Genomic DNA, 25104 nt, shown 5'->3' with positions numbered 1-25104 from the left:
TTCATATTTACAACCATGAGGAAATATTTAAATTTTTAAAGTTTTTATCCCTCTTAAGACCACACAAGAAATAATGTATATGTAAACCAAGTTTTGCTATGTAACTTCTGTCATTACATGTGAGTAATGTAATGAGATGTCAGTACTGCTGCCACTCAGTAGTGGCTTTGCTCAGAAATGGAAAAACTTTATTTTAGTTATGATGGTTAGCAAGAGACAATTCCTTAATACACAAATGCAGAAGAGACAGATGCCTAAAGAACCTTTGTGGAAGGTGCAGTGGATAGCAAAACTTCTTCAACAGAGGTTATAGGAAAGGCACATCTTAATTCCTGCAGAATATCTATTTGCCCTGTGATGGAAATAACTACCAAAAGCTTAACAGCAAGGTACTTATTCCTCTGAAAAATGCCAGCTCCCCAGCTATTTTTACAGGAAAGTTAGAACAGGTGAAATAGAGGTACCAATTCCTTCTGAACAACATTAATGAACACCTATTTTAAATGTCCACAAAGCAAATATACAGTGCTGAGCAGTGGAGGCACAGTGCAAACAGACGTCCAACCTCTTCATGCCCCCTCTAGCCCACGCTTTATTAACTGTGAATGAAGACAATGAGGATACTCAAGGAAAATGCTCATTCATGTAGTGCCAACATTTTGTAAGACTAAATGCAGACCGAAGTAGGTAGGGTACAGCTGCCTCTGGGCTGTGACAGCAAAGTCTCTTGCCACTGAAGCTCATACAGCAATCTGTGTATCACACTTACTCACCAGGCTTCATGCCAAAGACCTGCAGAAGGGGACACGATGTTACACCGCCTGGGGGACAATCAAATGTTTGCCTCTTACCTCGAATGAACTACAATACCCTGTAGGAAATCATCTTTGCTTTCAACCTGTGTGTTTATACCAAAGACACCACCTGATAGGCAAGCAAACTGAACTGCTGTTTCAGTAGCTCACGTGCTCCTTAGCCACACTTTCATCTCACATATATTGTCAGGAAATACTGACTCAGTCCCTGCTGTATAACAGGCATACTGCACCAGCAATCCAGCTTGAAAGGACTCACTCCTCTGTCCACCGAATCCAGCTACGAAACTTACTCAAGAATCCTGGGTTTCCAAATGTGCTTCCCACCACTTTACTGCATGCCAAAGATTTGTCTTGGTTACTACAGGTCACTGAAAGACATTTCTTCGATCTGCAGGTTTCCTTCTATGGACCCAGCTGATTTGCTGCAGATGATTTCCTGACACATGCATACATAGTAATGATTCTCTTTTTGCATTCCCTGTGCCTCAAGTCACAGTTGACCAAGACTGCATCCATGAGGGAGAATCTTTTCGACTTAATCTCTGTGCAAGTGGGACCTTCTACCTTATTTCTTCACCTTTACACTTTTTATAAATGCACTTAAGTGCCTTTTTCATTCTGAAAGTTGTAAAGAAATGTTTTTATTTCTATTTTATCCTAGCCTGGATTGAGTTAAGGATGATTTCCAGATAATAGGATACATCAAGGCATTGCTCTCCCAGGAGCATAATAAATCTGTAAACTAGGGTACTAGGGCACATTAGTGCATGCCTCAATTCTCCTCCATGTTCTCCAGAGTATCCAAAGGGTGACAGAACACGTGTCCAAAAAGCTGCGGGGGTTGAAAGCTTGTGTCAGAGGGGTCAAAGGAAGAAGAACAATCTTTTAATAACTCAGAAGGACTAAGAGGAATACAGCACCACGGCAGAGTGTATATCCAAACATGAAAAATCCTCATTGTCTTTTGTAACACAAGCCAATTAAAAAAAAATAAATTATCTCCAAAGTCTCATATCTGTGAAATGCCTGAGGGAAAGATGACTTTACCATTCCAGGTGAAAAACCTGTACCACTTCCTACAATCCAGAGGATGCACAAGACAGCAGTGCTTGTGAAAAGCAGGCTGAGAGCATCACTTCCACAGCTATTTAAGCAAACATAAATCCAGGCTGCTGCAGTCCCACACTCCCTGCTATGTGCTACACCAACATTTCTTCCACTAGCACAAACACCAGGGAATGATGACAGAAAACTATTTCAGGGAGCTCAAGCAGCTGAAAACTGGCTCTTTTAGGGTGGCAGGATGCTTTTTCAAGTGGAACAACCACTCTGCGTGCACTGCAGAGCTCAAACACTGTCAGTCAGAGCAGGAAGGGCAGGGTCACAGCAGCTCACACCAAATTTGCTCCACACTACCTGAGGGAGGATGTAGCTCTACACTGAATTTTACTACCCCCAGACATAAAGTTACACAAACAAAACAGGGTATGCCAATATAGTAGAGTATCATGTATAATACCGTGTCCCATTTATTTCTTCCTCACCAGCTATAGCAACTTTCAATTCTAACAGGACATGGCAAAACAAATACATTTTCTTTTAGAAGTTTCTGAAGGTTGCAGTAAGGATCAAAACAAGCCCCAATATTCTATAAAAAAGCTGTAAAAGATTTTCCATTACTGGAGCTATTTAGATTAAATACTCACAGTAATAATTACAGAAATAATCGCTAATGCTACACATTAAGAAACTAATTATATAACCACGTGTCTCCAAGAGTAAGATCAGTGACAACAAAGTATGCCAAAGTGTGGAATTTTCACACATTCCACAGTCATTTCTAGAATTGCTCTGTGCACCCCTCTATCATGAGGAATGCTTTTGTTGCCTCATGCAATTCAAAAGCGCATAGTAAAGTACACATGCCTTCTTTTTAAATGGCATAAGAACCTGCTACTTAATCCTGAAGAGTATAAAAGCATAAAGAGCATAAAAAACTTTAAACAGCTCTTAAGGCATCGAGAATACCTGTTTTGTACTGCTGACTAATATTTTAACCACTGCAAGGTGGAAGTGCAAGCTCAAGGAGCATGGAAGGTTACACATGGTACATTAACTGTATTTTTCTGTGCAATCTACAATGCACCCATACAAATAAAAAATGCTTCCTTGGTGACATAATCACTGCCCTTTCAACAGCATTAGGCAAGTGACTTCCATGGAGGCAGCTTCCCTACTGCAGTCAATTACAGCTGCAGTAACTTCCTGCCATTCCCTAGAGACCAGAAAGAGTTTTCCTAGGTACTATAAAGAAAGAGAACACAAGTAGTTTACCAAAACATTATCAAATCAGTCTTCTCTGTGGAAAATGACCTGTCTGGGTTTCTGTGACTCATCCTAACTCACACACTGAGTTAATGTAACAATCCAGCCATTTTGCCTAGAGAATGCTGCTGGGTCCAGAAGAAATGGGATACGAAGGGAATGACACGGCCAAAGACTGACCAGATATGCCTCACAAAGGCAACCTCTGTTCCTTCAAAAAAGTGTCCAGGGTCTCCAGTAAGGTCTTCCAGGTACTATTCTCAGCTGAAGAATGGCCTGCTTCAAAACAGAATCAGAAGCTCATCCTATGATCCCAAATGTGTCATATGTGAACACACACCAAGTTTGTGTCTAGACAATGACAAAAGACATGCCCTTGCTCCACCTGTGTATGCATAAATAAGTATTTATGGATTTTATTAAAATTGAGGCTAGAATGAGTATCATTTGCTCCCAGCAGAAATTTACAGGAGCAAATTCCTTGCAAATACTTGTCAGATTTGGATAAATGTTTGAGATCCACCCTTGCATTTTTTCACTAGCCTACCCTCCTTCTGCAATGAGGCATAAATCTTCTTTTAAATATACTGCACAGTAGTAAACACTGCTCATGAATATAAGATTTATAGCACATTAATAAAATCATATAGGCTCACTGGCCTTAAATATATGAGGCACACAATTTAAGTTTTCATGACTACCTCAAAAGAGACCTAGAGTTGCCATGCAGCATGTTTAAATCTACAGAGTATTTACACCTACACATCATTCACCTCTTACCTATCTCTAATTATTTATTTTCTCCACCACAGGACAAACTTCTGAAAGATTAATACTATACACCAGGAGTGATATTTACTTTATTAGTTTAGGATTGTTGAAAAAAGCAAAGCAACACCTACACGCAACAGAGAACGTGGGATCTTAGCATTTGTTTCACAGGAAAGGAAATAAAAAAACATTTAAGGTTAAATATAATGCTTAAAAATAATGATAGCTAGGAGGCAGAACAACAAAAATATCTGAATCCAGACTCCAAGAAACAACAGAAAAGCATCTGCAAGTAGCTTGGCAGGTACCCTTGAAAAACAAATACCTATGACACAATATACAAGAGCTAAAGTGAAATACTATTTCCATTCATATATCTATACATACACATATATTCATTCAATGCTGGAATTTTATATTAAATTTTTGAAATCAACTCAAGTAGAAATTACTCACGACAAATATTACTGGTTATTTTATTAATCAAACTCAACACTGTGTGGAGGAAAGGTTTCAAATCCATTTTCAAAAAGAATGAAAAGTTTATGTTTTCAAACAAAACAAGTATTTCGATTCAAAAAATGCCTTGGTTTTGACTGCTTAGTTACATTTTGGAGGCTAGTGATTATTCCCTTCTGCTATTTCCATCCCATCCAGAAGTGCTAGGTGATTGATTCTTAGAACCAACAGGGCAAAAAAAAAAAAAAATCTTTAACTTTACTCTTTGTTTTTTTCTTAATATCACTACTTCACATATATTTTTTGAAGTTTTGACTTTGATTCCAGGGGCAGCACAAAAAAAACAAATCTCAAAATTGACATAATAGAAAAAACAGTTTCTTCCTGACTCTGCTGGGATCTTCTTTGTTTTTCTAATAGTGGCACACAAATCAGTTAAATGAGTTATTGTGGATTTAGATAAGCACAGGTAAGATTACAAGCCAGACCAAGAGTAACAGGAGGCAAGTCTTTAATCCTTTCAAGGTTCCCTCTGATGGCCAGAACTTCACAAGTAAGAAGAGTCTTCCCTAAATGGGCAACTAAAGACACCTGGACACAAGGAAAATCTTAGAGAAAGCCAACTCAATCACACTTTCACCAGCTTTTCCTCCACCTGCCTCAAGCATAAGACTAATTAGGGATCATTTTGGGATGGATGAGGCAAGTAGGACAAGCTGGTCAGACCAACTCTGTTTTTTAACAGTCATTAAAAAAGCCAGCAAAAGCTAAAGCAGCCACTCAGCTGCTCTCACTTAGACTGAATTCTAATCCTCCTGCACTGAAGAGTAATTTCCTATTTCTGTCTGTCTCCCAAATCAGAAGACTGATTTATACCTACAGTGATAAGCACCAGTCAACTCTATCAGGCAAGCCTAAGGGAAAAATCAGCAACAGTTCTAATTCGGGACTCCCAAACACAGCCCCTTCTCACATAAAAAGATGGGTCCCAAATATAACTAACAACATACAAGATATCTTACATATGTACACAAATACAAATAGCAACAGGAAGATAATATTCAACCCTTGAGATCCTGTTCTCCTCAGTTTTTATTTGCATCACATATACAAGCTCCTAGTTGCTACAACTCCATGTGGCATAGAAGCACCAGTAATGTGTTCAGATCTATAAAGGGTAACAAAGGGATAACAACTGATGCCCCAAAGACACAAAAAGCTGATCCACGCTGGTATAATTTTATATGAATTTTAGCTGTGATTTCATAAAAAAATAACAGAGCTGTACACTCCTAAAAAACACAATCTGAAAGTTATAGCTTCATCTTAATACATATGAGTATTTCTTCCAAATATTGCTACAACATACACACACACACACACATATATATAATCTCTATATATTTAAATCCATTACTTTAAAATAATAACTCTTTGGTAGAATGAGAATTAGTTTTGTTCAGTCCTGACTTCACTAGCACAATCCTGACATGAGCATTAAAGTGATCATAATGCAACTTTCTGTGCAGTAAAATTAGATAATGTACATAATGCATTGCAAGCTATTGATTCTGAAATGACATTGTGGAAGAGACTCATACTTAAGTGTGCCACAGTCTCCAAAAGATCTTACCCTTAATTATTTAGCAGAGCCAAAACGCAGTCACTTTCAGAATTTACTTATCATCATCCTTTATCTTAGTATTATACTCTGAATTGTTTACAGTATTTTCCCATTTGCAATATTTAATGCAATATGCTTTGTTGTGAGAGACAAAAGAGAAGGATTCTGTGTCTTAGTAGGCCCCTTGAAGTATCTCTGTACACTTTCAAAATAGAACAGAAGTGTTAAAGTATCTGAGATTTCTAGTTGTGAATAGGTAAACAGCACAACAATCTAACATAGGCTCTTTGCCAAATGATGTTTTAAGTTTGTTCTAAATGGTTTAAGGGGCGGGTAAGTGGGTGGAGGGAGGTTTCTTACTTCTACATTAGCTCATTTGCAATTAATTTCTGAAATTTTTTTTTCTTCATAGCCTTCTGGAGGGGCTCAGGCAAAATGCTAAACTGATTGTAACGTATCACTAACATCTGTAACATAATGATCATTTTACTCCCAAATCCTTCCAACATTTTGCTGATCCACAACTGCTTCCAGGATGGGCCTAAAATTAGCACAATATTACATTTAGAGAAGTATTGTTTGTGTTCTGCTATTATCATACAATTAAATTCAGAAGTCCCCACGTAATCTGCATTTCTGCATTTCAGTATTCAGAATTTGGGTATTTTTTCTTTTTTTATAGCTACACACAGTGTCTTCATAGATATAAGCTGGTTCAAAATTACTACTCTGCTGGTCTATACATTGTCAAAACTTACTGAAGCTCCATTGTATGTTGCCTCTGTGAATTACCCTTCTTACTACAAGAAATTGTCTTTCAGGTTCTACACCTGTCTTCTCCCACTTACAAATTATAGACTGGTTTAAAATGCAGAGTGCTTCAAAATTAAAATGAAAGTATCAGGTCTCAAGCAAATTTGTAAAAACCTCAAATTACCACAGTAAACCTGAATAGATACAAGCCTATATTCACATGTTTTGCATCTTCGGCTTTCATTGTACTCAGCATATTACAATGTAACATGTGCTTCCAATGACTCAGATTAGCAACAAGATAGAACAACTTTGAAGTATATTTGCAGTGTATGTGCCATCCTCACAGGGAGTTTTATTCAGGTATATTTGACATGGCAAATTGTAATTCTTTATGCCCACTTTAAAACCCAACAAACCCTAACCCTTAAGACTTTTATTTACTAATGCCGTTTATTCCTGAACTGCTTGAAAATAACTTGACAAAGCTGACGTTCCAAACAAAGACCACACTTCCTGTTCTTGCAGGGAATCTGGAACACCATCAATGTTTTGTTCAGCTTGCATAAGTCACAACTGATTGGCCACAGTCCCTGTGGGCATGCCATTTCATCCAGACTGGACGGTTCATTAGTCATAATTACTATAACTGTACAGCAGAGACTGCAGTTTTATCTCATCATACATCTTTGATAAAGCTGCTTCTATTTCTGCTTCATCAGCATGTGAAGTTACATTATTGGAGCTTTCATTTTCCAATCTGTGATTAACATCAGTTGTTCTGCTTATAAAACGTGCACCGAAATTCAAGATAACATGCAAAATAAGGCCACGACGTGACCACTGTTTGAACTTTGTGTTAGAAATCCTGCAGCAGTTATTGCTGCAGAGGAAGAATAGACTCTGAAATGACAGAGCCGCTAAGAAAATTTAACCAAGGAAGTACCAACAACGCAGTTTCTAAGAGAATAAAATAAGGCTGTTGGTTTCTAATGTGAACTGTGACATAGAAAAATCTCTGTTTGGTACGAAGGTTAGAGGCAGGAAATTTCTGACAACTGCTGGGTCAACCAGCATTTTTCAGGTAGTGTTTATGCAACTGGAGAAAACGAAAGCCTGCAACATAAAGAACCGCGGTGAACACTGACAGCCACCGCGCTGCACTCCAGTTAGCAAGCAGATGCTAAAACACTTAAATCTAATAAGGACTGTGAATGCAATCTTTAGCAAAATGCATGTAAAAGTCTCACATTAGGGCATTTCTTTGTTGTGATGCTTGTTGCTGATTTTTCCATCTTATTGTGTGATAATAGGGAACACAAAGGCTGGTGGCACCATCTGAATGTGCAACGTGTACCCATGATAGGCCACATAAACAGTCATAATCGACAGCTACACGCAGGCACTGAGGCTGCAAAAATCCCAGAGTAATTAGTGTTGTCTGAATGCAATGACATCTGTTTTCTCATGGTCCTCTAGACTTGTCAGGCCAATAAGATGTATATGAAAAAATATGACAAGCATTGCAAATGCCCTTCTGAAAGGTCTCACTTTGGGAAAAGCTGAAGGAATGACACATGCCACCTCTTTTTTGCCAATATACCTAAAAGCCAAAGACTGAAGATTTGAAAAAGGTCTTTTGAGTCATTTTACATTTGACTACGGAAGGTTTATTCAGAGCAGAGTGCTGTGCTTAGGAAAGAAATTATTGCAGCAGCTTTTGTTCTCTTAAAAAAGCATGCTTTGTTAACAGGAGTAAACGTGACTGTTTATTTCTGACCAGTGTGCTTACACATCCGTGTCATCACTATCTCCCTTTTCTCTAAAGCAGCAGACACCACGTAGACCACAAGAGTGTATGTCTATATACATTTTTTATTTAAATCTATATTATTTATTATTATTATTATTATTATTTTGCTTAAAGAGTGCAACAAGAACAGTTTCATAGCCACGTCTTCTGACATTGCAAAAACACTGTACCCTTTTCATCTAAAGACCTAAGCTTTTGTTTTAGGATTCACAGCCTTTTTCCTTAATATGCCTATCCCCCCATTCTTTTTCTGGACTGTAGCATGCTTGAGCATGCATTTTCTCCAAGAAAGACATTAGTCATCATTAACAGAAGCCCTGACACCAAGTCTAAGTGCCTCTCCACAATGACCAAGTGGCAATCATCTTTCTCTTACCCTGTCACTGCTGATTAGGGGGTTCTTTCATGAAAATTTAATTTGTCGCCTTTCTACAGCTCCTTTTTACATTTCTGCAATAACGCAGCATGCCAGCAACACTAAAAATACAGTAAAGGAGGCTGGACCTGTTTAGAAGAAAAGGTAAGATTCAGACTGCACGGCTGTACTTTATATCTAGTTTAACAACAACAACAACAACAAAAAGGCCCTGCAGGATAAAGAAAACAACTGACAGAAGAAAAACTCCCATTAAATACTGAAGGACTCAAACAACCTGGCACACTTTTGATCCAACTAATTGAAAATTTCTTCCTCTGGAAGACAGCTAGCTAGCCCCTCTTGCAAAGCTTTGTTCAATAGGCAAATAGGTAGATGTAATATCTAAACAGATTTTTACAATTAATTATTTTCATAACTGCTCGAAATATACAGGTACTCAGGTTTTTAGCTTATATAAGTATTTATTAAAGGATTTTATAATCCAGTGATAAATTTCAACCTCACTTCTTGAGTCTGTGTCAACACTGGCCTTGCCATTAAAGAGCCAGCCATGAAGAAAACCGCTTTAGCTGCTGCAGACAGATGAAAGTTTCAGTCACAGATGATACTTTGCAGCTATTCAACACACACAGTCTCAGATTCCTGCTCTGTGTAACATTACAAACATTGTTGAACAAGATACCATAGCAATGAGTTATTTTAAGGAAGTTTTTCAAAACATTTACTCTTCTGCTTTATTTCAATTTGTCTAAAGATTTTTTTAATTATAAGCATATGCTATTTTGTTAACATCTGTGCACAGCATAAAACCTGACTGAATTCCAACTTCTGAAAAAATGCAGATAACTTGCACACCTCAAATAAAGTAACAATATTAGAAAACTTCATGAAATTCATATTAAGATGCATGAGTTCATTTAACTGATTTTCCATACAGGTATACTAAAAAAAAAACACAAAACAAACCACCACTTATTACAATTTTTATGTTCTTCCAATATCTTTCAGAATTTAATTAAGTGTAAAGCTAAAATCTGGGTCTGCCTCTATTAAATTCAGAAACCACAGCTAGTAAAATCCAAGTCATAAAAACTTTATTCAGCTTCCTAAAGTATTGGTCCTCCACTACTGACCCAAAACAGCATTGGTAGTCAGAACAGAAACCGTCTTGCTAACACTTTGGATTTATAAGAAACCTCCAATATCTTTAAATAGTCTCCATACATGAAACTTAAGAAGAGGAAACTAGGAATTAAAAGCGGATTTTGAATGGCAGACTCTGATTGTTGCACTGCTATGGCAGTATAACCTTGATTAAATGCAGAGCAATACTAAAGTAAAAACAAAGCCCTGCCATGGTAACCTAAATTAACTACTGAACCAGATCATGCTGATACAGAAAACTGGTGTTTTAAGCCATTTCACTTGAACTCAAGAAAATCTTTGACTTTCTAGAGGGCATAAAATAAAGGTAACCTTCCGTGGCCGCACAGCTCCCATTGTTCTGTTCCCTGCGTTCTCCTCGGCTCCTTGCCTGACGAGCCAGGAACGCAGATGTTGAGATCCTTGCTCTGCAACCATGTCAAGTTCAAGTACGAGAAGTTTAGCTCCTTGACTCCCCCCCCCCACACCTCCAAGTCACTTGTCAGTAAAAGGTTGGGCGATTTATTGACCAGTGCAGGATGCCTACTGTCAGTGCTGAAGGAAATATGAGAGGGGGCTGTCGCTACTGTTCTGGAGCTCATTGATAATGACATACCTGCCTCTGTCACCCATTACCCATACTACAAACTACTTAGACCTAACTGAAAAATCAATAGCCTACTTGCACCGGTTCCTGTGGCTGCCTCCTTTGATTGTCAGCTCCTGTCTAGGGTCAGCACTTACATGAAAGGGGCTGTGACTGCCTGATGCTTTCAGGACAACCTAACGATATGAAACTAGCCAACAGAACAGTAAATTCTGTCCCCCTGCCCTCCTCATCAATTAGGCTTTGACTAGGCTTGCCTGTAGAAACCTGACCTTTTAAGTTTAGGTGAATATGGAACTAGCTGAACACGCCATTGCCCTCAGCACTGAGCCAGGAAATCCACTGACAGGTTAAACAAAACAGAAGGTTGTAACTGTCATAATTTGCATTGCACTTTCACGCCAACAAGGGTGTTATCAGTGGGGGCAAGCCCTGGAACACACAACGCAAGCACCCTAAGTCACTCTCCTCATAAATTTTCAAGTGAAGGGAGATAAAACATAAATTCACAAATGACCGCACATTTCAAGCCCCACTTTCTTTCAAGTTCGCACTCTGGAAGCCCCCAAAGTACACAAACAATTCCCCTTTGGAGGCACGCTGGCATGCAGATGCCAGTCAGAATGAACCTCCAGGACAGATGATGGATGGGGAAAAGCCACCTGCCTGTGCCTCTAAAGGACTCCTGTATTAGGTTTATTCTCTGTTGAGTATTTATATGCATCAATACGAAGCATTAATGGAAAATACAGAGGCACACACCTGTACTCCAGAGCAGCAGGTAGCCATAAATTATTTAAAAATCCCCAGAGAGCCCTAACTGGCACTTCTGAGTAGTATCCACTTGTATATCCTGCATCTTGGAAGTCCATTAGCAACTTCTAAATATCCCTGTGACTACAACTAAATGATAAATGTTACATTTTAATGCATGTGCCCTCCTCCAAAGAAAACTGACAAACTTCAAGCAAAGAACTAAAGCAAGAATCTCAGATCTAAAGTAAAGGCTGAACTATAATCTGAGGCTTAAAACAACAGTTTTAGTAATTATATATAGGTTTTAAAAAATATATAATAGCTGAATGCCTTGCTCTTCCTTTCTTCCAAAATAAATAAATATTAAAACCAAATGAAAATATTTCAAAGTCTCTGATTAGTGCTCCTTTCTTATATACTAATTTTCAATCAAAAAAATTATTTTATGTTCTTTATGTTCCTGCTTCCATGGGCCTACCATATCCAATATGGAAAATGCAGACAGCATGAGTGATCCAAAGAATTTATACAACTTGAACACCCAAGCTTCTTCATGCCATGAAAGGACTGGCTACATCTATGAACTGTAGTTAATACTAATTTTTTGAAACTCTGAGAAAGCTAGGAATTTTCAGTGGACTTTATTCAGTGCATACAATTAACAACTGCTAATGTAAAAATAGAAACTACTCCTAGAAATCCCAGGCAAGATTCAGAATAATAATTTAAGTAATGCTTTTTACTCTACAGCTGGACCTTTTTAACTTGTGCACCCTTAATTGCACAAAACCATGCATCCTTCTCGCACAAAACCATGCAGTGCCAGATACAAGAATGAGCTCTTGGTAAATAAGTGAGAGGAAAAATGCTGCCATTTGGTTTTCAGCATTTAAGACTCAGTTCCAAAACTCCAGATACTCTTGTAAGCTTTATTTCTGAATGCTGCTTCAATATATGCCAGCTGCTGCATTTAGCTCATTTCAAATGCACTTTTTGAAACTGGAATTGAGAAAGAAAAACTGCTGAATTACAAAAAGACAATAACTTTTTTTCATTAAAGCTTCAGATAATATGTTATACTGCAATGATATTTGGTAGGTTGTAACAAATACATAATGCTTTAAATACGCACAAAACAGCACAAATGCAGAGAAGACGCCTCAAAAATGAAAGCACAGAACTGAGTTAAAGGCCTTTTAGATAAACAGAATGGCAGTTAGAATTAATATTGTACTCCAAACAAACTACAGAGCAAACACTAGTTAAAAATGGTAGACCTAATTGAGTCTGGATGGTCCCTTTTACAGACCTAATGCAATGATTAACTATGCATCTGGTAGCATGTCAAGTCCTTTTTGTGTGCCTATCTGATAGTGAAGTGAAAGGGCATGGACAGTGTCCAGTCCCAGCAAGCAAATCATTTGGAAGCAGTCATAGCCATAGATCAAAGATTTTTCACTCTATCCAGAGTCTATTTAAACACACCAACCCAGCCCCTTGTTGCAGACAAAACCAGTTAGAAAATAAGAAAGACTCCTTGGGATACAAAGATAATAAAGGAAGATAGAAGTAGAAAATGAAGAAAAGAAACAGACTGGCAGAACCTTGATTTCCATAGGCCAAGACAGCTGGTTTACATCCTAGTTTTATTTCAGATGGTTAAAGAAAAGGAACAATTTCCATCTCTTAGATCACCAAATATTATTTCAATTAAGCTATGCAGATGGCTTCTATACATTATTTGAGCCAATGCAGTTTCCCCTTTCCAACAGTGGGAGATAGTACCTTGAACTATTTTGCACACAGGTTTTACCTAATTCATAAGAAAATTAAAAAGAGAGCAGCATATTAGCATGGAGATGTTACTTTGAAACAAGATATGCACAGCAAGATATAAAATAGGAACAGCTATGATTTGATTCTCTCACTAGAAGTAGCAACAAAACCCCTGCAATGGTTTTAGAAGTCATAGTTTACTACTTTTATGTCAACATAGTACTTTCAAAGAATAAAAATTCAATACCATGAAGTACAATACACAGAAAAGTAGATAGCTCTAACTGTGCATTTAATTTGAATGAGGGAACAGTTAGAAGACTGCTCAAACTGGACTTTTTAAAAATTAAATAAAAATTGCATGCTTTTTCTATCAGATGCAAAGTCAAAACAAAATTGTCTTAAAGTACAGGGAGGAGAGCGAGGGAGAGACTCGACATATTCCATGCTGGTCACCAGTGCTATTGAGAAGATTGAGCCCCCTCTGTTCCCTCCTCCCACAACACCCTCTCCCTTTATAAATTGCCCACATAGAAACTCACTGAAAGGTTATAACCTGTACAGTGGCTGGTGAGGAGCAGAGGATTTCACACTGCTGTACATTGTACTTGAGAAAGCACTTTTTTAAACACAAGCTTATAAACGAGGAGCTTTTGCCTCTGGACCTAGAAACTGACATTTTAAAAGAGTGTAACTCAGACAATTTTAGGTTAACTTATACGTATGCTTTGTCTTGACAAGGCTGCAGGAAGATTTTGATCTCTAAAATAGCTGTCTAACCAGTAAAACCACACAGGCTATTGTTTGTTGGCATCATTACGCATATGCACAGAGACATCAACATCTAAGGCAATAAACAGAGCAATCATCTGCAGCTACTGACAAAAAAAGCCAAAAGCCAGCAAATTAATCTTTTTTTCATTTCCAAAACTTTGATTTTGCTTAAAACATCTTTGTACTTTTCGTACTTTTAAAAGAAGTGCTGATTCGGCCTCACAGCATTTTTAAGAACCGGGCATTATCTCTGTAGCCCACCTCATTTTTTTCTCAAGCAAATAAGTGTTACTGCATTCTACTGGAGGTCAAGCTGAGAAAATCCTGGCATGTTACATGCTCTCACTTCTTAAAAATGATGTTATTTACGTAATCAATCAGTTATTATAAATAAAGACCAGCCAACACACATTAATTTGGTTATTTCTAATGGATGAAACAGCATGCACCCACCCCAACTGCATCCAAACAAAAGGCCCACATAAAGTTTTAACAAGAAGAAAATTCTACAAAAGCACTAGAATTGTTCTTTTTTAGTAGGTCTCATTTTCCCTGATTGACAACTTATTAAAGGTAAACTTACAAAACAGTATTTAGCATTCAAACCAGTCTACAGTGAAAAGAAGTCACCATTAGTCACCAGGAGAAAAGAAAAGATACTACCTTTAATACAAAGTCCAAAGCATTAGAGAAAGTCCCTCAGATTGCTTATGGCTAAACACCAGATTTTGAACACATTCACATTTTAACACCAAACAGGAAAGCAGACATAAGCTACTTAAAGGAGTAGCTGGAACCATCCCCTTTCCCACTGAAGAAACGAAAGCTAGGGGAGACTTAGAAACATGTATAAATTCTTTAATTGCCGTACCACTCAATCTTCACAGGAAAAAAAAAGTACAAGATTTATACATATACTTTAGGCTGAAGAGATGCATTAATGACACTTGTAAAAATGAAATCATCTTTTCTCCTCCGGTGTGTGCCATCAACTAACTCATACACACAGACCTTAGAACAGATCAGCAGATACTAAACCCAAGCCATGACTCCCAAAAAGAGGTTTACACTGTATACTATCGAATGCAAAATGAATTTTATCCCTCAAACCCAGCGCAGCATTGGCTGTAACTATTAACCCGGTTCTGCCATGGAGAAACACAATGTGCATTACTGAATCATTTCTTTTCAAATCCATACATTCCCTGCAGCAGTTCAAGCTTCATCAGCAGTGCAGGAATGTATGAAAATGACAGGCAAAGGGCACTAGCTCTTTTCCCATACAGTTCTTCTATAAATGGAAGCAGAGTCCTACAAAGCACTTAAAGCTGAGAATGTTTGAAGACTGATCTCCAGGAAAAAAATAATACAATGCTAGGTTCCATGAGCAGATTAATTATTCCGTTTTCTGTAAAACTGTTCCCATTAAATGAAAGGACAGAGAGGAAACCAACTACTAGAAAATAATGGAACGCTAGCTGGGTCTCATCTGCAAAGCTGCCATGAACAAAGCATACACAAACACATACATATTTCATATGCTATTCTTAAAAATACTTCTCTGCCCTTTTGGGAGCACCTGCTCCTGAATTCACTTCTCTCTCTCCCTCTCAGCAAGGGAGGGAAAAAGGACAGGCTTGGCAGAAATCCTTTAATAGCCTTAAGTCAATTTGATTAAACTTTGATTTACCTTAAAAACTACACCTTGTATCAGTAGCATGTTATAGAAACTTCAAAATACACGGTCATGATTAAAAGGCTCTGAAATATATAGCATATGCCACATTGATAAGCTGCTTAGGCAATCAAATGCAAGTATGCTATATCATAACACAGCAAGAAACTTGCATGCTTATTGCTAAAACTCTGAGCTGCTTTCCAGCTTTTTTCTGTTGTTGTTTTAGGGGTTAACACAAATACATAGCGCTCTCTTGAAGAAGAAGAAAAAAAAAAAAAAAAGTCTTAATGGCAGCCCTTCACTGCTACTTTGCCATCCTGAGTGTGAAGAAAACACCGTGGCACATCCCATGCCTGCACGGCTGGATTTGCACCAGCCCGAGCTCCCTGCCGTACGAGCGGGAGGGGGCAGGAGGAACCAAGGCAAGAGCAAACACTGCACACCGCGTCCCCTTTCCAGTATCTTTTTACAGAAGCCCTTGCTAACAAAACACTATAGCTCCAGGCAGCGGCATGCTGATGTTGGCACTGCTTAAACCAAACAAACACGATGTTTAACAGTCAAATAAAATGTCCCGCAGCCTCCCTAATGAATTTGTCAAGGACCATCAGATCACCCCCGCCCCTGCCTCATTAACTCAAGTATGATGAGACGGATTATAACGAGAGAATACAGATCAATCGGTCTGAAGACTTCAAGTGGCTTTTAGCCCTGAGAGTTTCCCTCTCTGCGGCACACACACGCACACGGTCTTTTTTAATGGAATACAGTATCTCCTGCTGCTGGAGGGGATGCCACTTCGTTTTATACACCATCAAGGAGCTGCTGATGGACTTCTACACTAACATACATAAAAGCAGAGGTGACAAGGGCTCTTCAATTATAGCCTCCTCGGATCCTGTTCCCCCTTCAATTATTCATCCCGGCGAGAGCAAATTCCGCCACAGATGAAGCTGGTCTTAATGCAGTGCGGCCACAAACACCCAGACACGGGAGAGAAGGGCTTCACGTGCATTATTTGCTGGAAGTGTTTAAGTTTATTGCTCAAATGATGTTTCTAATTAGCGTTGGGGCAATAAATTAAAGTCAGCTTTTGTTTAGCTGATTTATTATTTACTAGGGCTTCAACCTCAGGCAGGAAAATTGGTAATGAATTGTTTTAAATCTGAACACTAGTAACGCTACATCATTAGGCACCTTTTCGGGGGGGTGGGAAGGGAGTCGCCCCCTCCTCCTACTTTTACCCTGAAAAAAGGAACGCGTGTCCCCCCGCCATTTCCCGGGCCGCCTGAAGGCTCCGGCATCTCCTCCGCGCCCGGGACACGGTAACCCCTGAGCTGGGCGATCTCTGCGGGAAGCCAGACCCCGCGGAGCCCTCCGGCCCAGCTCTGCTCGGAGGGTGGACGTGCAGAGCCCTCTCCGGCGCGGAGAGCGGTGCCAGCCCGGCAGCGTGTACGCCCCAAAGCGGGAGCTTTGACGGCGGCGTGTGAAAGGGACCCCCAGCCCGAACTAACTCTTCTCTTTGCCAAAGGGCAGCCGGAGGCGAGGCGTAGGGCGGAGGTTGCTCCACCCGGCCAGCCGAGCCGCGCAAAGAAGCTGCGCGCAAGCGAAGCGCAGCGATGCCCGCCCGGCGCTGCCGCCCGCGCCTACGGAGCCTCCAAGCGCCCCGGGCGGGTGCGGCCGCGGCCCGGGGAGGGGGCAGCTCCGCAGGCACTTACCCGCACCCTGGGGCGGAGAGCCCCGCTCCAGCCCGCGCATCCCCGGGACGCCCATAGACCGTGCAAGCAGCGGCGCCAGCGTCCTGGCGAGCCAGCAACTCTGCCCTCGTGGCAGCCTGCCCCCTCTCCCCCAACCCTCAGAGGCTACTCTCCTCGGAGCCTTCCCTGGGCTCGTCTCCCTCCCAACGGGGCCGGGCCCGGCGGGGACACCTGACACCGCCGCCAGCACCGGGCACCGCGGGCCGCCGGGCCAGTCCCCCCATCCCCGGGCGCAGAGCGCCCCGGCGGCAGGCAGGGAAGCAGGGAGTCGATCCTCTCCTCGCGGAGGAGGGAGCCGCACCGGCGCCGGGCACGTCCATACTTACTTCTTCCAGCGGTACGGTCGGCACAAGACATGTTTCTAATTTAAACGCACACAGAAAACAGACGGCGGTATTTTCTTTATTAAAATCAGCCAGCTGCAGCGAAAGGAGGAGAGTGCAAGGAACCGAGCCCAACCGCTGCGAGCGGGTCAGCGGGCGGCTCTGCATGGAGGAGCGCACCGCGTCTCCGCACGGTCACGGCCCCGGTCCCGGCGGGGCTCCCGGCCCGTGAGAGCCGCCCCACACCGCGGGACTGCACGGCCCAGGGGAGGGCAAAGCAGCTACAGACACACGCACACTTGTCCCTTGGAAATGTGAAAACTGCCCTCCTTTCCAGCCTAAGTTCCCGCAGGAGAAGCAGTTCTGGCTGCTCTGCAGCAGGTACTGGCCCGGGGCTCCCTCCGACCTGACACCACGGAGCTACGGCTTTATGTCCAAACCGTTCAACATTCTTATTAATACAAACTTGCATAAAATATCGTTTCCTTTCGAATAACTCAATCCTGCGCTTTAGGAGGATGAAAAGAACTTTATGGCACAAGATTTATCTAAATTAAGGTGACTGGGGGCAGTAAAACAAGGTGTGCCACGCTGCTCCGGTGACGGTCTCACTTTCACTGCTGCAGCCAGGCATTAAGCGAAATAAGATTTATGCCTGCGGTGAAGCCCCAGCCCGCCTCTCCCCATTCCCCGCACACACCGGCACTGCCGCCGGGTCCCCTCGCAGCGAGCGGACGGAACAGCGAGCTCACCTCGCCGTACACCAGCCGCCACGGCGAAGTTACAGCGATTTTTGGGTTTTTTTTCGCCCCACCCCGCGCCGGGTGGCGGGGCGCTCCAAGCTTCCCTCCCGGCTCCCCTGCAGCTCGTCCCGGCTCCGACTGCCGGGGCCGGGGCCGGGGCCGGGGCCGGGGCCGGGGCCGGGGCCGGGGCCGCGTATGCGCGCCCCCGCGCCGGCCGTGCCCGCCGGGTGCCGCGATTGGCCGCGGCGCTGACAGCTCGGCGGCGATTGGCGGCGCGGCCCCGCCCCGCGCCCGCGCGCGGCCCCATTCATAAACTACGGGGCCCGGCGGCAGCGCCGCGAGAGAGACGCGGGCACACGGCGCGGCAGGAGCAGAGCGAGAGGCGCGGACAGTGAGAGCCTCGGCGCGCACTTCCAGGGGTGGGGAGGGGGAGGAGAAGCCATCCCGGGCACGCCAGCTACGCCCTCCTCCCGCTCAGGATAAAACACAGTCTGTGCAAAGAAAACAAAAAAAACCAAACAACAACTCCTCTCCATACAATCTCTCTCACAACAATCTATGTAGAGCTGCAGGACGGGAATGAGAGATCACAGACCAAGTGCACCCGTCTGCGCGTAAAGATAGAGACAGCCACAGAGCCGGGTTCAGCCAACGCCTCCAGCAGGAAAAGGGAAATCAACAACACCCCCTGACAGTCTGAGCGAGCGGCAGCCAAACTCATGCACATCTCTGGCGGTGCCACGGACTGAAAGAGAGAGAGAGGCAGACAGACAGACAGACACAGAGTTCACTCTTCCGCTGTGGGCATTACTCGCATTCTTCTCCTCCTCTCGTACCGTGTGCGGTTTTAAACTCCGCCGCCGACCGGCTTTTCTGCGGGGACCTTCTGCGAGTCCTGGGGAAGTTTGTTTGTTGTTTTGGGTTTTTTTTCCATGAACTATTGAAACGGCATTTTTGTCGCTGCGCGGGGGGGTGGGCGCCTGAGCGCAGAGGCAGCCCAGACTTCCCTGCCCCCATCGCCATCCAAAACTTTGCGCTCCGGGAGCCCGTGGGGGCTGCCCGCCGCTCCGGCTCCGGCATCGGCATCACCACCACCACCACCACCGCCGCCGCCGCCCAGCCCGCACCGGCCCGCTCCTCCTCCTTCTCCTCCTCGCCGGGGCAGCGCTGGGCTTCGCTCCTTTGTGCTTCGCCGCCCTCCCCGATTTCTTTAATTGCTCTCACTGGCGCGCCGCTGCCGCCTTCTTCCCGGAGGCGGTGGGGGTCTGCGATTTGGCTGGTGCCCTCCGCAAAGCTGCAGCCACCGCTAAAGCATTGGATCCCTCAACGTACTGCGAGAGCCCGGTGTACAGCCCGGACCTGTGCCCCAACATGATCGCCGCGCAGGCCAAGCTGGTCTACCAGCTCAACAAATACTACACGGAGCGCTGCCAGGCGCGCAAGGCGGCCATCGCCAAGACCATCCGGGAGGTGTGCAAGGTCGTATCGGACGTGCTGAAGGAGGTGGAGGTGCAGGAACCGCGCTTCATCAGCTCCCTAAGCGAGATCGACGCCCGCTACGAGGGGCTGGAGGTGATCTCGCCCACCGAGTTCGAGGTGGTGCTCTACCTCAACCAGATGGGCGTCTTCAACTTCGTGGACGACGGCTCCCTGCCGGGCTGCGCCGTGCTCAAGCTGAGTGACGGCCGCAAGCGCAGCATGTCCCTCTGGGTGGAGTTCATCACCGCCTCGGGCTACTTGTCCGCCCGCAAGATCCGCTCCCGCTTCCAGACGCTGGTGGCCCAGGCCGTGGACAAGTGCAGCTACCGGGACGTGGTGAAGATGATCGCGGACACGAGCGAGGTGAAGCTCCGCATCCGGGAGCGGTATGTGGTGCAGATCACGCCCGCCTTCAAGTGCACCGGGATCTGGCCGCGCAGCGCGGCGCAGTGGCCCATGCCCCACATCCCCTGGCCCGGCCCCAACCGGGTGGCGGAGGTGAAGGCGGAGGGCTTCAACCTGCTCTCCAAGGAGTGCTACTCGCTGACGGGCAAGCAGAGCTCGGCCGAGAGCGACGCGTGGGTGCTGCAGTTCGGCGAGGCCGAGAACCGGCTGCTGATGGGCGGCTGCCGGAACAAGTGCCTGTCGGTGCTGAAGACGCTGCGCGACCGGCACCTGGAGCTGCCCGGGCAGCCCCTCAACAACTACCACATGAAGACGCTGCTGCTGTACGAGTGCGAGAAGCACCCGCGGGAGACCGACTGGGACGAGGCGTGCCTGGGCGACCGGCTGAACGGCATCCTCCTGCAGCTCATCTCCTGCCTGCAGTGCCGGCGCTGCCCCCACTACTTCCTGCCCAACCTAGACCTCTTTCAGGGCAAACCCCACTCGGCCCTGGAAAGCGCTGCCAAACAGACCTGGAGGCTAGCCAGAGAAATCCTCACCAATCCCAAAAGCCTCGACAAGCTATAGGGTTAACACCCCGCGCACAAAAACTCGCCCTCCGTAAACAACAACAGCGCCTAAAAAACTTTTTATTTAACGCGAACGACGACGGAAAGAGGCGGCGAAAGACACGCGCCCCCGCCAGCCCCCCCCACCCACCTGCAGCTCGGCCTTTAAAAACTTGCCGACGGTTTTCCCGGCATAAACTCTCACCGCCTTGCACGGAAGAAGGGAAGAACCTCTCTCCTCCTGTCCTCCAATGTGAATTTTTAAAAAGTCACAAAAAGAAGCGATCGGACTTTTGCAACTTCAAAACGAAACCCGAAAGGTACATTTTCCAATCCATGTATAGTCCTTTTCTTATGCTCTCTTGTTTGCCTGAATGTTGTCACCAAGTGAAAAAAATTATTTAACTATATGTACAAATCTCCCTTTAAAAAAGTTTTACTGACGTTAAATGTATTTCGGTGCCAAGGTCAGATTATGTGCCCCACAACTGACTTGTTGCAAATAGTAATAAAAATATTACTTTAACTTTACGCTGACTTTTTGTGAATGGTTCTTAAATTCAGGCAAGTAGATTCTTTCTGAACCTCAGACGGAATTTTTTTAAAAGAAACGAAAACGCGAGATATAAAGATAGGCTAAACTCAACACCTAGCCCAAGCCTTAGCTGAGCATATTGACTGATGTTTTCTAAACCTCCCTCTAGTTTCCATAAAAAAAAAAAGTGCATCTAAGAAAAAAAAAATCGTATCTATTCTGTAGTTCAGCATGTGACAACATCTGCTATATTTCTATTACCTTAAGCTTCCGTTCTAAATCTTGGAATATATGGAGCATCGCACAACAGCTCACCACAATTTAGTCAGAATTACAGCATGCCTTTTCCTACCCCACAGTCGGTTTTTTCCCTTAATTTTTTTTTTTCATTATAGTATTCTTTCTTTTTATTTTCCCCCGGTAAATCTCGGGTGCTGCATTTTGTTTTAAAAATCCATCACTGTTTGGTTTCGTTTCCCAGAGCGAACGCGCTATCCATTTGACTTTGACACGAAGGAAGTATAGATCTACCCTGAATAATTAATGCGATTTAGAGCAACCGGTCGATATTTTTTTTAAACAAACATTTGTTTTTGCCCAGATTTTTAAGTACAGCATAAAATAGGACCGCAGCATAGTCAGACAGGGAGATAAGCAGGAACCCGTCAGGAAACCACCCGATCCTACACTGGCACCCGGGCGCTCTCTGCCGATCTCCTTCCCTGCCCGAGCCCCCTCTCCCAAAGCGAAGCTCTGCCTGATTCCTCGTAGCGATTTCGCTTTAAGCTTGCTCGGGACGACTGAGAAATACTGGTAGGATTTTTATCAGGAAAGCATTCCTAAGATTTAAAAATGTTAGCATTACCCGCTCGAGCTGCCCGAAAAATTGCAACGCGGGCTCGGAGCATTTCGAGCAAGTTTTCAGGTCCTTTCGTGGGCGGGGGGGAGGTAAAAAAATGTTAAGTTCTTGCCCCAAAGGACTATTTTCGTTTCTTTTTGGACGGAGACGGAAAGAAATAACTATTTCAACTTGAGCTGCTTTTGCCTTCAAGTTTAGAAACGAAATTCTCGCTGGCGGCAGCAGCCGGGGCGATGGAGCGGGGTGCGCGGGGCCACCCTGCGCTGCGGAGCGGGCACACCCCGGCCCCGGCCCCGCCGCTGCGTCCGCAGCCCCTCCAGCCCCGGCTGAGCTCCACAAGTCTTTTGTGGAGCCATCCGAGCGCTTTCCACAGCGCTGATCCCGGATCACCTGGCAGAACGGGCTTAGCCCGCGGGGCTACCCTTTCCTTCCCAAAACAGCCCGGAGCCCGCGTATAAACTCTGATCGTATCGCTGCCGATGCTATCGCTACCTAAGGCAGGTTTTCCTTCAGGAACTTGTCACAATGTTTTCTTTTCAGCAGTTTAGACAAATATACAGGGAACTTAAATTTATCAAACAGATGAAGCCTCATTAATTAAACAGGCCTACTGAGCTTACAGCGGATTAGTTGCTGGGGCTTTTTTTTTTTTTTTCCAAGGGGCATTTTTTACAGCAGCCCGTCATTGCTATCAAGGTACCTTGACTTCAGCACAGGGTGGGGCAGGGAGGCGTTAATGCTCGAAAAGAAGCTGTTTTGTAAGCTTACTTAGTTTTTAAAATAAAATTATTCAGACCTAATTTTTAGCTACCCACCCCTGAGACATTACAAAAGGTCTTTTTTTTTTTTTAATTTTAAGACCTCCAGCCAAAGCAACATCACAAGCAGAATGTAAGAGGTGTAGCCAGTATTTCATGTAACCAACTCCTGTTATGAGAACTCTAAAAATCTCTCAGATACAGAATAAAAGATAGAGTCAAACCAAACCAGAATGCTTGCTCACAGTTAAGAAAACAACCTCCACAAAATACTGGAAAACAGGAGAAAAGGAGGCTAACTATACATTATATGTCAATGTTCCCACAAAACACGTAACAGGAATGGTAAGAATTAGTAACTGTACTCAAAGTCCCTGTGTGCTAAACATGAAAACCAAAAATGGAGATCTGTAAGACTTTTCTCATGCTAATATAATACAAAGTAGAACATTTTAGATAGAAAATGCAATACAGTAACATATCAAACTAACTTTACATTTATGTTTATATCCTTTTCATCATTAAGTGGTGTTTTTTAGTTAAATGTGTGGGGGGGTTAGTTAAACATAATGGAAAGAGTAAGCATATAAAAATCTTAAGCACTATCTCTCACTTAAAATAACTTCCAATATATTTCAAAAATTCTTCAGGACCAAAAGAAAAGTTAAATCTCATTTATGATATCACATAAAATCACAATTCCAGTTAATTGCTTATATTAAAATCTACCTCTAACAATCTGAGAGCATTGCTTTTCAAAATAAATTTTTTCCCTGATAGGATTTGATACTCCCAGCTTTCAGACCCACCGATGCCACTTCTAATACAGACGAGCAATTTACTCAATAGGAACAAAGAACTGAACTGGTGCTTAACACACAAGGTATTCTCTCTACAGACAAGCAGAAAACCTCTACTTCTTCCAGCAGCACTCTCCACAAAGAAATTATTACCCTGTTAAACATTAGGCAAGTATTTAAAAAACCAAGAGCCATGACTATGCTTAAGCTGTGAGAATATTTACCAGTTGTGTCCTACCTTTGAAATGTTGCTGTAACACCGTAGAAAACATTCAAGTGCAACCTTATTAAGCTAATTGCACAATATGCTCTCTTTGAAACTGGAATTTTACTGAAGGTTACTAATTTTAACCAAAAGACAAGTAATCAAGCAACTCAGAGCAAATAAAGTTTGTGGAAATTAGCATGTCAGCTCAGAAACCTCTTTTAGGAGGGCAATTATGTTTTATGCTTAAGCACAATAAATAATAACGGGCCCTGTAAAATATGTTATGGAGTAAGTAATATGACAGAAGCACTGCAAACTTAGGAGTGTGGGAAGTTCAGTGCTGTTTTACACTGACATTAGCTAAAAACAGGAAAGTAAAACCAAGTATTTGGGCTAAAAGCCTCGCTAAACTTCCCTGTATTCACACAGGCCTGCGATTCGAGATGTCTTTATTTCAGACATGTCTCCCTGGAGCTTTATTCGCAGCAAGCTAATTAACATTCAAGTAGGGTTGAATTGTGGGAGGGGGAGAAAAAGGAGCAGGAAAGGAGGTGTCACCTATGTGAAGTTCAGTAACATATATGGTCAGTTGCAAAGTTATTAAAGCAGCAACACTGCAGACCAACGGAGGTAAAGGAAGTCAAGTGAAGAATTAAAGGTCTCTGGTAATTTGTCATCATCTCTCAGAGCTCAGGGTCAATGATCTCTTACCTTTGGGTCGATTTTCTTAAAACTAGGATCTTCTTCATCCACCTCAAAGTAGAGCTCAGAAAGAGTGATGGAAAGAGTGCCTTTCACTACTACTGAGGGTGCCACAAGCTGAGCTGGTGTGCTGAGGGCCACTGGACCTGCCAAAGTGGGAAAACACCAACGATGTTCAAACCGAAAAGAATGTGAGGACAAATTATTCACTTTTCAGGCCAAGAACATTAAAATAAAGCGAAGAGCATAGCTCTTCCTTAAAGAGCAAACCCCTTTTTGTCCTGGAAAAGAACATATGTAACAGATTTGCA

At 43.1% G+C, this 25104-nt stretch overlaps 2 protein-coding genes across 5 annotated transcripts in view; one reads left to right on the top strand and one right to left on the bottom strand.

Annotated features, from left to right (window-relative positions):
* The window catches only part of LRBA (LPS responsive beige-like anchor protein), a 372621-nt gene that overhangs the window by 141962 nt on the left and 205555 nt on the right, over positions 1 to 25104 (bottom strand). For all 4 annotated transcript variants that reach the window (XM_069012817.1, XM_069012818.1, XM_069012820.1 and 1 more), the window contains exon 39: positions 24803 to 24939. In XM_069012817.1, coding sequence (XP_068868918.1) covers positions 24803 to 24939 — 137 coding nt within the window. The remainder of the gene's footprint in view (positions 1 to 24802; positions 24940 to 25104) is intronic.
* On the top strand, positions 18832 to 21035 carry MAB21L2 (mab-21 like 2). Its single transcript, XM_069012090.1, has one exon. The coding sequence runs from the start codon at positions 19871 to 19873 to the stop codon at positions 20948 to 20950; it is 1080 nt and encodes a 359-aa protein (XP_068868191.1). The 5' UTR covers positions 18832 to 19870; the 3' UTR covers positions 20951 to 21035.

Source organism: Aphelocoma coerulescens, chromosome 4, assembly GCF_041296385.1.
Source record: "Aphelocoma coerulescens isolate FSJ_1873_10779 chromosome 4, UR_Acoe_1.0, whole genome shotgun sequence".
NCBI classification, from domain to species: domain Eukaryota; kingdom Metazoa; phylum Chordata; class Aves; order Passeriformes; family Corvidae; genus Aphelocoma; species Aphelocoma coerulescens.
The sequence above is the reverse complement of the archived record's forward strand: the minus strand, read 5'-3'. Positions and strand labels throughout refer to the sequence as shown.

What these genes read in the sequence shown, in the direction of transcription:
- MAB21L2 (XM_069012090.1), top strand. Translation starts at nt 19,871, where the DNA reads ATGATCGCCGCGCAGGCCAAGCTGGTCTACCAGCTCAACAAATACTAC.